The sequence below is a fragment of the Podarcis filfolensis genome (assembly GCF_964270895.1).
Source record: "Podarcis filfolensis genome assembly, chromosome: 13".
Taxonomy (NCBI): Eukaryota; Metazoa; Chordata; class Lepidosauria; order Squamata; family Lacertidae; genus Podarcis; species Podarcis filfolensis.
In genome coordinates, this window is record NC_139615.1 from 40,623,129 (window position 1) to 40,637,285 (window position 14,157).

The 14,157-nt window shown below is 45.8% G+C and overlaps 1 protein-coding gene across 6 annotated transcripts in view; it reads right to left on the reverse strand.

The window, feature by feature from the left end:
- Window positions 1-14,110, reverse strand: part of ADAM11 (ADAM metallopeptidase domain 11) — a gene marked incomplete at its 3' end in the record, with an annotated part of 77,354 nt that extends 63,244 nt beyond the window's left edge. For 3 of the 6 annotated variants that reach the window (XM_083582776.1, XM_083582774.1, XM_083582772.1), the window contains exons 1-2: window positions 9,438-9,885; window positions 7,868-8,085 (exon numbers count right to left, since the gene is read on the reverse strand). In XM_083582776.1, the coding sequence (XP_083438902.1) occupies window positions 7,868-8,085; window positions 9,438-9,504 (285 nt within the window). In that variant the 5' untranslated portion in view covers window positions 9,505-9,885. Of the gene's footprint in view, window positions 1-7,867; window positions 8,086-9,437; window positions 9,886-10,042; window positions 10,206-13,295 lie in introns of those variants that run through there. The other 3 variants (XM_083582775.1, XM_083582777.1, XM_083582773.1) reach the window with 2 other exon arrangements.
- Between the last annotated feature and the right edge of the window lie 47 nt (window positions 14,111-14,157).

Here is a 14,157-nt window from a genome sequence, read left to right on the forward strand (position 1 = left end):
TCCTGAACAGGCTGCTGGTTCACTGCAAACAACTTCAACAAAAATCAGATATGAAAAAGATGAGAAGCAACATTGGTAGGGGTGCCAACTTGAATAAACTATGTTGGGGGCAGGTAACCCTTGCCTCGCACAACCAATCACAAGATGTAGTACATGCACACCATTTGAATAACAATGCCAATCAACCTTTGGGAAGCTTGGCCGCCTCAAATATTTTATTGGGGAGAAAGGGACCTCAGCCCCTAGGAGTTGGCTCCTATAAACATTGGGATGTAGTTGTTTTGCAACATCGTCAAATGCATTCTTTGTAAACAGTGAGTGAACGAAGCATGGCAATTCCAGACTAATTAGCTAGTATGGAAGCAATCTCAGTACATGCCCAGAAGCATTTCCACTTCATTATCATTTCTGTTATGTACTGAAGTTCTCACCCTGGGCCAGCAGGGTGATACTGTAGATAGTTTTCACTCAGGTCCACATATGCAAATAAGGGATTGAAAGTGACGTTCAGTGATTGGATAGTTACAGAAAGTGGTTACTGTTGCGTTCTAGTGGAGCTCTATATAAGCAAGGTTGGCTGAACCCTTCAGTTCAGTTCTGTTCTGGCCTGTGAATAAACAAGAGCTGTTTGACGAATTGCTGTGTTGTCTGAGATGTTCACCCACAACTTAACAATTTCACATTCTGTGGGATGGAGGCCTGTGCAGCCCCCACACCCCTCCAAAAATATCTTCATAGGGCTGCTGTTGCAAGGAAAAGGATAAAGACTGTCAAGGTGTTTGGGACACAAAAATGGTACCATGCACAGTGAGGAATCTGAACAGAATCCTGCCATGCCCAGCCTGATCAATCTTCCCACTCGCTTATCTAGGCAATGCAAAGATTTTGTTCGGGAGCTAGTTACCACCTGGAGGCGGGTGGGGAGGGACTGAAAATCACAAAGGACAACCTGCGGTTTTAACCGCCCACCCGCTGCAGTCAGCTGTGCATCACACTTGCTCAGCACCTTGGGCTGCCCCCACCCACCCTGCCCCAGCCAGCAATCCACCACCAGAAGCAATTCTACCTTTGCTTCCATCGTGGCTGAGTGATTATCTTATTCATTATGGATGAGATCTTCTACATGCCTCCCATTTAATCTAGTTTAACACTTGCATACACCTACAGCAGAGAGTTTAATGGAATCTGTTAAAGAGGGTTGAAGGTGGGGGTGGGAGAAGAGTAGATTGGAAACATTTACAGGTGAAACTTTCTGAGTGGAAAGTGTGTGGGAGACGTTAGCATACCTCCCAACATTACTCCAATGAAAACAGGGACGTCTTATTTATTATTATTATTATTATTATTATTATTATTATTATTATCCGTCCATCTGAATGGGTTGCCCCAGCCACTCTGGGCAGCTTCCAACATATATAAAGACATAATTAAACATTAAGAAACTTTCCAATACAGGGCTGCCTTCAGATGTCTTCTAAGGGTTACATAGTTACTGTATAGTTACTTATCTCCTTGGCTCATAACGCCATACCCTCCAACATTTCTCCAATGAAATTAAGGATGTCCTAAGGAAAAGTGGCACATTCCGGGGTCAAATCAGAAACCGGGATGGCTTTTGTAAATCCAGGGCTGTCCCTCAAAAAGAGAGACACTTGGAGGATCTGTTTTAGGGAGAGAATCTTCACAATCAAGGGTGTTGTTGGGTAGGAGAGGAGGGTAGAACCCTAAATCTTTTGCGGCAGATCCCCGATTTCTTGCATCTTCCCCTTTTAAAAAACTTGATCTTTTTAAGAAGCCGTTGTTTTAACATAAGACTTGAGTTATCCACCATCTTAATTTGCCCAGAGGCACACTCTGTAATTGGATGGAGCAGGGAAGGAGACATATATGCAAATTTCATCCACATCTGTACCAGGAGCCTGTGCCTCACTCAAGTCTTTTACAGTGCCTATACTAACAATACCCCCATTCTCAATAGTGCCTTGCTATTGTTTCCTCATAGGCAGAGGCAGTCTCTTGCGCCTGGATTCCCAAGGTCACATTCACACCATACATATAAAGCACATTTAAGGCACGTGGATTTCCCCACAGAACTCTGGGAATTGTAGTTTAACACACATTTCACTTCCCAGCACTCTTAACAAACTGCAGTTCCCAGAATTCTTTGAGTAAAGCCGTGTGCTTTAAATATATGGCATGGGTGTAGCCCATCAAGTTTTGTACCCCAAGATACCAACTAGATGGCATTAGATGCCATTTTTATTTTTGTATTAATATCACCCTTTTTGAACAATGCCCAGGCTGGGACAGATATTGCCCCTTCTTCAGGAATATCCCCAAACTCTGCTTCAGGGGCACTGAAGTTTAAACTTCTTTTAAGGAAAAAACAGAGGTAGAAATGTTGGGAGATCTAATCCTGGATCTTTCACATCTCAATCTAGTTTGGCCTTAAGCCATAAACTGTGTGCCATGAAGATATGTAACTCCCAATGAGATATTAATAAAATGTTTGTGTGGCTCCCAAACACCTGCTTACAGAGTTCTGTATCTCTGTCTCATCTATTGACCGGGCCTAAAAAGGTAAAGGGACCCCTGACCATTAGGTCCAGTCGTGACCGACTCTGGGGTTGCGGCGCTCATCTCGCTTTATTGGCCGAGGGAGCCGGTGTACAGCTTCCGGGTCATGTGGCCAGCATGACTAAGCCGCTTCTGGCGAACCAGAGCAGCGCACGGAAACGCCGTTTACCTTCCCGCTGGAGCGGTACCTATTTATCTACTTGCACTTTGACGTGCTTTCAAACTGCTAGGTTGGCAGGAGCAGGGACCGAGCAACGGGAGCTCACCCCATCACGGGGATTCGAACCACTGACCTTCTGATCAGCAAGTCCTAGGCTCTGTGGTTTAACCCACAGCGCCACCCGCGTCCCTTGACCAGGCCTAGCCTTCTTCAATTAGCCTGCTTTGGGTTGGGTGATTCTGCCATAGCTCTTCAGGATCCAGAGGAATTGAACGACCTGATAATTTTGATCTGATGCAGAGATATGGAAAAATCACCTGCCTTTGAAGGATGCTGCCTGTTGGGTCTCTGTATGGGTCACTGATCTGAGTTTGCCTCCTTTCAATCAGGTAGCATCCCCAGAAAAGTGACGCACAAAGTAACAAAGAAGTTGGGAATCCTCTAAGGGCTATGCCTTTTGCATAGTGCTTGACCTTTCGGATTGAAAGAGTAAAGGGTAATTCCAATTTTAATTTCCAAAAATGGACCTCAGCTATCAGAGGCATGGAAATCAAGGGGCTAACTTGCATTTGTTGGCGTAGGAGGAAATGACTCTCCTACCAAAAGCCTAGATCTCTGGACAACAGCTAGATTTTGCAAAAAGGCCACTTTGCACAGGGAAGGGAGCCAAGGCTCTGAATCCTGCCAGAAAGTTCCACAGATGTTCTGCCCTCTGAATCTCCAGCCTCTGCCCCATTGGGGGAGGGGGTTGTTGAGATCCAAGGCTGCCAGCTGTCATTTCCTAGCAGAGCTTCTGGTGGGGTGGGGGGAATCCCTCTTGTTCAAAGGAGCCAGGAGCCATTCAGTTCTGTTTGGCTGTCTATAAGTCTCCACTGCTCTCGCCTCTTAATTCCCTTGCATCTTTGCACTGTTCGCGGAAGGCTGAGCCAAACACATTTCAGAAAGAGAGAGAAACCCAAACAAACTCCAGGATTCATTCTGTAGTCGAGTAGCTTGGCAACTCCATATGTTGAGAGAGAAAGAGATTTTTTTTTAACTGTTTCCAGTGAAAGAGATGTGAAAAAAAGATCAGGAGACCCAAACGTAGAAGGGAAAGAATGGTTTGCAAATGTTTTTAAGTGGGGCAGGGCCAGAGGATAACCAGTATGAGAAATGTGGCTTTTGAGACACAGAACAGCCACATGTACTATCCCCCCCCTTTAGGTTCTAGTTGGAGTATTGATATATCTAACAACCTATACTAAAAATAAACCCATTAACATGTCTCTATTCTTTGCAAGAAAGACAAGCTATTTCTCAAGTGTGTTTCGTGGGAGGATTTGGTGCAAAGCAAAGTACTGCTTGCATAACAGCTCCCCTAAAAACCATGGTGGGGTGTGTGTGCGCCAAGTCCTGTGGTTTCAAACCAACAGTTTATTCCTTCCTTAAGAATGCAAGAATTGCTTTGATAAATCAAGTGGTGTCAGTAAGATTTCAGTGATGAAGCTCTCAGTAGGGAATGATGCCAGCCCCCATCATGCTGCCCCCCCCCCAGCACGCCCCCCCCCCCAGCTAGCTAGCTAGCTTCTGAACGTGGAAGTTTTTGCTTTGCTTGGGCACAATGTCTTCTAACCTCCCCACAAAAAAACCAATAAAGAATGCTCATTAAATGGCCAACATCACCTAATCTCCCTGCAAACAAATCAGGATGAATGTTCAATAAATAGGTCATCCGGAAGCAGCCTAAATTAGTTGTCATCAATAGGTCTTGTGGCAGTGAATTGTGTGTAACTCAGGATTATAGTAACATGTTAGATCAGATCCAGCCATCATTTTCCAGTGGTGGACAACTAGATGCAAGAAGGAAACCTCATAAGCAGGGCACGGAGGCAGCAACTTCAGAGGACAGGATCACACTTCAAAACGACCTTGACAGATTAGAGAACTGGGCCAAAACAAACAAGATGAATTTTAACAGGGAGAAATGTAAAGTATTGCACTTGGGCAAAAAAAATGAGAGGCACAAATACAAGATGGGTGACACCTGGCTTGAGAGCAGTACATGTGAAAAGGATCTAGGAGTCTTGGTTGACCACAAACTTGACATGAGCCAACAGTGTGACGCGGCAGCTAAAAAAGCCAATGCAATTCTGGGCTGCATCAATAGGAGTATAGCATCTAGATCAAGGGAAGTAATAGTGCCACTGTATTCTGCTCTGGTCAGACCTCACCTGGAGTACTGTGTCCAGTTCTGGGCACCACAGTTCAAGAAGGACACTGACAAACTGGAACGTGTCCAGAGGAGGGCAACCAAAATGGTCAAAGGCCTGGAAACGATGCCTTATGAGGAACGGCTAAGGGAGCTGGGCATGTTTAGCCTGGAGAAGAGAAGGTTAAGGGGTGATATGATAGCCATGTTCAAATATATAAAAGGATGTCACATAGAGGAGGGAGAAAGGTTGTTTTCTGCTGCTCCAGAGAAGCGGACACGGAGCAATGGATCCAAACTGCAAGAAAGAAGATTCCACCTAAACATTAGGAAGAACTTCCTGACAGTAAGAGCTGTTCGACAGTGGAATTTGCTGCCAAGGAGTGTGGTGGAGTCTCCTTCTTTGGAGGTCTTTAAGCAGAGGCTTGACAACCATATGTCAGGAGTGCTCTGATGGTGTTTCCTGCTTGGCAGGGGGTTGGACTCGGTGGCCCTTGTGGTCTCTTCCAACTCTATGATTCTATGATTCTATGAACTTTCCTCTGCTGTTTGCCTGCCTGCAAACAGCATTAAGAACTTGGAACTTCTGAACTTGGAGACGTACATTGCAATCCTAACCATGTCTACTCTAAAAACTCCTGCTGAATTCAATCGGGCTTCCTTCCAGGTAAGAGGGGTTAAGATTACAGCTTTATTTATTTGCAAACTTCTTCCATCACCTTCCACCAGTAATTTCAAAGTGATTTGCAAGAAGGTTTGCAGGGTTATATTTGCTATCACAGCTGCTACCCAGTCCTCCATGCAAAAGTTAGGAAAGAAAGAAAGAGCAGCAGACACACAAAAAAGATCATGAGTGCTAGAAGGAAAGCAAACAGTGAAGAGCTTCATATCCAGGGGACAATGAAATTAGCACTGAAATATGGAGTTGTTAGGCTAGAGTACATGGGAAGGTTATATAGGCGAAGGGCAGGGAACCTCTGGCACTCCAGATGTTGTTGGACTTCAACTCCCATCAGCCTCAGCTAGCAACGCCAGTAGGAAGGAACAATAGGAGTTGTGGTCCTGTCTGGAGAGCCACGGGTTCACCACACCATATCTAATACATTTAAACTTTCCAATGGCTTACAATGGGATCCATACCAAATCAGGTTTCCTGTTATTGAGGAGCAGCAGTGCTACACTGAGAATTGACTCTGGCCTTTCCTTGGGCCTCCCCAACCCCAACCCCTCTGCATCCTTGATCTTCAACTGGGGGCTGCAACCAACACATAGGTCACGATTTTGCCTAAACACCACACACCCCCAAAATCCAAAACCAGCAGGGCCACAAGCATCTTCCAACAAGAGAGGAAAAAGAAAAGACGTGCACAGAAAGTTATAAGGCCAACAGGGAAAGTGTGTGTATTTGTGCGGGCACAGTGGCAGACCTTGGCATCTCAAATTTCAGTGGCGCCCTGTGCAATGCCAAGATCTTCCTTTGGAAGTCGTTGCTGGTGGAACCAAACCGATGGTGCTTCCCTAGATCTGCCTTTGATGTGTGTGAAGAGGCAGATCTAGACAGTGAGACAGTGGAATAAGTAACACACAAGACATGAAAAATCTAACATGGCCCCATTTGGGAGGTTAGAGTTAAAAGTGATATGTGAGCTTGGGGGTCCTGAAGGCTACTGCATACTTGTTCCCCCCAGCCCCATCAATTTTCTCTGACTCCTCATCCTTCCCTTTTTTCTGTGACATAGAAACCAGGGCAGAGATTTCTAATTCTGCTCTAAGTCAGGACATTTACAGTTGCAGCATTTCATGTCGCCATGTTTTAAGGCTTGAATGGTATATCCAAATATTGTTCTACTCTGTTTACAATTCCTGATCGCAGTTTTATTTGATTATGCTCTTAAAATGAACTTGCACAACCTTGGAACCCAGCTATCACACAACCTTGGAACCCAGCTATCTGGCAACTCATATTTAGCCAATGTAATATTAGTCAATAGTTCAAAAAAGAGCACAAAGCTCTGCTTTTATCTAACAATTTCCGTCTTTCACAGCTTTTTCCTATTTATCCTGTGTAGAGGAGTTGAGAACTTGTGAAGCATTCTGCTTTGATGTAGCACTCAGTTCCCAAAGCTTACCTACAATTGCCAAAAAATATTGTTTTAGGAATCCTTGGCAACAGTAAAACTAGCCAAAACAAAATTCAAGGGACCAGATGGAAAGATCAAGATCAGCCATAAATGCTAGTGTTTCCTGTTCAAAGGAGGGAGGCTGCTGGGGCTGCAATATTTATTGCCTTCCTTGAATACCCATTCTGTCGTTTCCATGTGATCACCACATATGTGAACCCTCATTTCCTTGGGACCCTCAGTAGCTAACGCGCTGCTAACCATCTGCCCCAATTTTGCCCCTGCATCTAGACCAGGTGGGCAGCCTGACCTCCCCCTACATCGCACCAGAGAGTTGGAAATCCTGGAGAGCTGCTGCCAGCTGAGAAGAACTAGATATGTATCCTATTCTATGCAGGTGGGGGCAAGGGCAGAAAGGATGTCGCAGTTGTTTGTTCTGGTTTCTAGGAAAGGAGCAGCACACTCCATTCTCACCTTCTTTACAGCCAGATGGGCAAGTGCTTCTCAGGGCAATGGGGAATGCCAACCGAGATGCACATGTGGCTACTCGCAAACTTCCTGGACAAATGCTCCAACTGCCCAAGAGGCTGGGCGGCTCTGCTCTGTCACCGACACTGCATAACAGCATCTTATTAAAAAGTTGGAAGCAGCCCTTGCCACCCAACCATTGTGTATGCATACCATCTGGCTTCACAGAACAGCTTGGAGCCTGCTCTCCCCACCCACACCCACACCTGCTATAATGTTAAGAAGAGCCTTAGGACAATGTCTTCCTTTAAAAAGAGAGAGAGAAAGAGAAATGGGGAGAGAGGGTTCACTTACAGGGCTTTCTCCTTTTCCGCCACCTCCTGCTCCTCCGCTGCTGCCAGGCTCTTTTCTGACCCTGGTGTCCAGCTGATGGTTTTGGACCTCTTCCCCAGAACTCTGTCCCACTAGCCTGGTGGGGTGGGTGATTTCCGAAACACCCCATCTTTTGCGCCAGCCGGCATTCGGGACCCGCCTCCGCAAATCGCCAGGTTGCGTATCCGCTTTTACAAAACCTACTCCAAGGAAAGGAAAAGAAAGAAACACAAACCAGTTATCATGGTGTGATAAAGGAAAGGAGGGAGGACTTGATGAGCTGGGGTTTCATTTCTGAGAGGGGCAGCTAAAGCGGGCAGAGGGGCTGCAGCCAGCCTGCAGGTCACCCTTTCTGATCTGAAAGCATTTACTTATAAACTCAAGAGATGCAGAGGGGAATGGTGGTTGGTTGAGGTCACTTGGTGGGGAAGGAAAGCTATTCTAAATCATGCGTAGATGCATTCTTTTCCAGACTTCAGGTTTGTCCCAGGACAGGTTGGGGGGCTAAATTCTCATCAGATCAAGCCATGGAGGATACAAAATGAATTCAACATGTTGCAGAGAGGCCTACATACCAAAGGAACAAGGGCTTAGATGGAGCTCCTCCAACCATCTCAGCATTTGATTCATCTACATTGCCAGGCCCTTAGATAGGCTGGCATAGTATTGTTCTGGGTATACTCCCTGTAAGGGCATCTCTGGATCAGTGGTTTTATTAGTTTCTTAAAATGAAAGGGAGCTGGGGCTCAAACATTTTTAGAATCCACATGCCTTCAATGGCATGCCCTGTCCCCAAATCCTGGATCTGTGCAGGGCTGTTCTGGTTGCTCAGTGCTGATGGAAATGTACTCTTCACATGCTTAGGGAGCCTTGGCATAAATAGACACCTAGGGCTGAGCCTGGGCTTGTTCCCAAGCAGTTTGGGGGTCAGAGTCCCACCCTTTTTGGCCAACGACACTTGGCAATACATTTGCGATCAGAGTCTGATCCAAACCCACGCATCCCCTCTAAAATGTGAGCCCAAGCTGTGTATATCAGGGCCCCCCCTTCCCCTCAACTCTCTCTTCCATCCCTGCCATTCCCAGGCAGAACCGACAAGATATTTTCGCTGTCCACCCCAGCTGTTGCTCAACCATCTCCACCTTAGGGCTGGAAGGAACTGCAGAAAAATGTGTCTATGCAGCAGAAAAGACTGCAGTCACAGCACCGGCGAGGTGGGTGTAGAAATGGGACTGTGGGGAAGGGGTGCCCCCAAACTCGGGGAATGTTTACAAGCAACAAATTGCAACCCACCTGCCCCCCACCCTCCAAGTGCTCCATTCAAAAAGGCGGTGCAGAGCAACCCTGTATTATTTGGGAGAGGGGAGCAGCGGTGGTGCAACATGGTGCTGCTCCCAGTTAGCTCAGAGAGATGCATGCATTGTAACTCCCACTCCTTTGTTAGCTGGTACCCGGGTTCCCCGCCCCATATGATGCCCTCTGCCCCAATGCAATTCAGGAAGGGACTGGGGAAAGTTCGGGGGGGGGCAAAGCTAAGAGAGGCTCCCCTCACCTGAATGACAAAGCAGCAGAGAGAGGAAGGCTGTCAACAACACCCAGTTCTGTAGCGTGCAGCTCATAATGCCTTCATAATCGGAATCAGGGCTGGCACCAATTGGTACAGCATGCGAGGAAGACAAGTCTCAGTGCCCTTTCTTCTTTTTCTTTTGCTTTGCATTGAAAGTCTGGGATGCTCCCTGGTCCTTCCCTCTCTTCCTTCCTTCTTTTTCTCCTCGGAATTGTTGCTGAGGGGAGGAAGGTGGTCAGAAGAGGAGCGGAGAGGAAAGAGAGACGAGAATGTTTTGCAGAGGCAAAATCAAAACCAGTGAAGAGCCAGGAACGGGCAGGAAAGATACGGAAATTTCTTCATCCTGGCTCTGCAGTGATGGATACAAGAGTCTAACATGATGTGAGGGAGAGAGATGGGGAGAGTTGGGGAGGGGGGAGGCAAAGGAGAGAAAGGACACGTGAGCTGCAAAGATCCCTCCCTCCTGCCTTTTTAGCATGGAAGAGCTGTCTCTTGTCGCTCCCCCCCCAACCACTCTCTTTCTGTATGGACAGGCAGCAGGAACCAGCAAAAAGCGGGGGGGGGGGGGAGCAGGGTGTGCACACACTAACCTTCTCTGCACATGCACACAGGCAAATCAGACCCGTTTACTCTGGTGGAAATCAAGGCGGAATAAACATGCTCCAAAATCATGGAATTATTTCTTCTTTCAGGAAGATTAGGCCAGGAGCTCAGGTTGATTCAGGTCTCAGGATGAATTTGAGAGATTCAGCACTGGAACATGGAAAAGAGGAAGTATGCCTCTGAGTATATGCAGAGTGCCTACCACCATTACTGGGTAACCTGTAGCTTTCACCAAAATTCACCCCCTTCGTTCAACGTATCTGGGATTAAGGAGCAAGAATGACCTATTTAAAAGAAATGGAGAAGTGTTTGGTAGCCGATGCCAGGTCAGTCAAATCAGGTGTTGTCTTGCATAGTCCTCATGTACTTACAGACTGCAGGGCCAAGCAAAATTGGTGAGCAAGCCTAGTGTGCGTATGTTCTCCTGAAGCATATACCTCTGTTCACCTGCTTGAGGAGCTAAGTCTCCTGCCAGGTAGCTTTTCAACAGCACCTCTTTGTCATATGCCACGGTTAGGGTTGTGTGGGCTGATTAGATATGCGTTGGCAGACAGAAGATCCAGTCTTGAAACATGGGAATGGAATTAGGGGGCAAATTAAATGGCTTTAGGTTCTACCTTCTGACTGAATTCTACGTTCACCTGAATAGGTTCAGGAAGTCCGGTAGTGAACTGAAATCATTACCATCATCAATTTATTAATTGCCTTCTAAGCAACCACCACAAGGCTATGCACACTAAAAAATATTTTTAAACAGTTAGCAACACAAAAACAGCAATTACATTTAAAATTAAAATGATGCAAATCAGACACTCGTAGTTAAGACCCATTTATCCAGCTTGGAACGTCGGTTGGAACAAAAATGTATTCAGGTGGTTCCAGAAAGTGCAGATAGTGGGGGTCTGTTGTAGATCCCAGGGAATCCTGTTTCACAGAACAGGGGCAGGCACACTGAAAGCCCTGCTCTGAGTTATTGCAGACCAGGCTTCTGAGATCTTTGGAACTTGCAGGAGAAACTCTCCCACAGCAATCCACTGAGTGTATAAGGGATAAGTCAGTCTCTCAATTAATTGCACAAATCAAATGTTGCTAAATGGAATGCACTATACAAAGTCCCTTCTCCAACCTACCCTATGGTAGTGCTTAAATTTCTTAAGTTGTGAGATTTACGGTTTATTAGGCCTACCCTCTCCTGTGCAATCCAAACAGGGTAGGGGCAGTCTGTTGGTACTCTGTGGTAAAGAGAAAAAGTAATTTGCACGTGCTCAGAGACACAAATGTATAACTGTAGGATGGAACATTTGGTGTAATCTGTATTCTGGGCACCATGGAGGCTGACATGTTCCATTAATTAAGGGATGTTGTTGTTGCTTAGTTGTTTAGTCGTGTCTGACTCTTCATGACCCCATGGACCAGAGCACACCAGGCACTCCTGTCTTCCACTGCCTCCCGCAGTTTGGTCAAACTCATGCTGGTAGCTTCGAGAACACTGTCCAACCATCTCGTCCTCTGCCATCCCCTTCTCCTTGTGCCCTCCACCTTTCCCAACATCAGGGTCTTTTCCAGGGAGTCTTCTCGTCTCATGAGGTGGCCAAAGTATCGGAGCCTCAGCTTCAGGATCTGTCCTTCCAGTGAGCACTCAGGACTGATTTCCTTCAGAATGGAGAGGTTTGATCTTCTTGCAGTCCATGGGACTCTCAAGAGTCTTCTCCAATGCCATAATTCAAAAGCATCCATTCTTCGGCGATCAGCCTTCTTTATGGTCCAGCTCTCACTTCCATACATCACTACTGGGAAAAGGGATAGTCCATTAAGGGATAGTCCATTCTTAATGATGTAATGGAGTGGGAACACAGGCTGCAGCTCTGAAACTTTTTCCAAAGAAGAATAAATGTCAGCAGGTACAGCACCTGAGCTCAGGGTGGTAAACATGAGTCCAAAGCACCTCACTTTATAGTGCGCCATCAGGTAGTCTAGGCTCAGATAGTGGCTGGCCCAGTGAAACTCATGGCTTATCATATCTTTCCAGCCAGAGTCCAAACCTGCTAACTCCTCGGTCACCTTTTGCCAGTTTACTAGTCTCTGACTATTCGCTCCGTTGCAGGGGGTTGGACTAGATGATCCTTGGGATCCCTTCCAACTCTACTCTTCTACAAGTCACCACATGTGCCTGGTTTGTTTCAGTACGTTAGAAGTTGCGGCAGGCCCATTTCTAAAAAGTGAAGGGCATTTAAAGTGCAAAGGTTCTGTCTAAGAATGGCTTTTATAAGACTTCCATTTTTGCTGCAAGTGTGCAGCAATATGACATGCAAGAAACCACAACATGATTGTGTGTTTATTAACAGTTTGTTGATAACTTTTCGTATAGCATGCAGTACCTCCAAACTTACTCCCCCAACACCCACCCAAGTCTCCCCACTGGCCCAAACATAACCCATCTCCACTTCCCCAAAGAAACAAAAATTAGAATGGAAAATTTAAAATATTCTTATTAATCTTTGGTTGGCATCCATCTGCCTCGGGAGACAATAGAGGAGTGCACCTTTGGGGGTGAACTCAATTTGTATCTCAGAAATACCGGTTTGTGTGTCATCTCTCTCCTTAGTGCTAATCTGCATACAGTTCTATGAATCCATCCCAAATCTGTTTGAAGCCCCCATCTCTCAGAGAACCTTTTCATGAGCGGCCAGCAGCAGCGGATCATACATCTTTCCTTCCATCTTTGGTGTCATCCTAGATTTCCAGTGCCTCAAGATTATTCTTTTAGGTTGTCAGCACGGCTTTGCTAAACCACCCCCTCACATGGTCCCCATTTATCTGATAAGTAGGCCAACTATCAGTAATCTCTGAAGTGCTATCCAAAACTAAAATTCATTCTAGTTTCAAGTTCTTTCCAAAAAGAGGCAACAACAGGGCGCTGTGAAAACAAAGTAAATGACTTCACTCCGATTTTATACCACCAGCTCTCATCATCGGTTTGGATCCCCAAGGCTTAGACCATGTGGGTGTCCAATAAGCCCTGTGGATTAATTTTAAGGGAAGATCTAACGTGGAAAACTTGATATTGCATACAGTAGGCCTGCAAAACACCATCTGAAATTTATTGTTGAGCTCTGCATTCCCCCGAAATCTGACTTCCTTTCTAAATTAGGGATTAGCTTGTTGTGCATCACAGAATACAAGCGTTCGCTGGATCTCCGGTGGATCCACTGCATTAAGCACATTTGGGTCAAATGTTACCTCAGCTTTATGCTCATGTTGTACGTTCTGCCATGACACTGCTGCTGAAAGGATACATTTCTCCTGTAATGATTTAAACATGTATTTTTTTGGTCAAAATCTGTGAGCAGGGTGAAATGTTAATTTCCACTCGTGAGGCTTTTACTCTGTTCAACCTGCATACATAGCAAAACAGTTATCTCTAATTACAGTAGGTAAGATATGGAGGGGGGAAAGCAGAGCGTTCAATTCTGAGGCGAGCACAATTTGAGGGAGACCTCTACAAAAGCTGGGCCACGTTATAGCATTTTTGACATTCAGGTATCAGTATGCCCGCCACAAAAGTTGCCAGGTGTTACATGGGGTTGGGCAGTTGATCGGTTTTGAGCCGCAAGATAGTTTTGTGACAGAAATGTTAGTGGAAAAATGATTGACAACAGGGGAGTGAACAGAGTGACTGGAGGAGTGTGGCAGTTGGGAAATGAGTTTGCGATTCTGAGGGAGAGGTGGGGGGAGGGGCAAAGAGAAATGAGACAAAGGAAAACTTAAAAGTATATATTTAAAAGTTAGGATAGCTATTGTGACATTTAAGATGTTGTTATGTGAGGTCAGGAAATGAGAACTTTTAAGAACTCTGTATATAAAGATGACTGACTTAGAATGTTTCTTTTCTTCATCATGCATCTATGTTTAACGGTCTGATCTGAGAGGATCCCAAAGCAAATATAGATCCACCCACATATGTGATGTAGATGCGCTCAAGTAATAATATAAAGGGAGAGGCGAACTAATCTCTTTTGAGTTAATAGGTAGAGATGGCCAATACTTTAAGGGAAACCTTGATTCAGTGGAGCGAAAGACAGCTTTTTGCAAGGGATCCTGG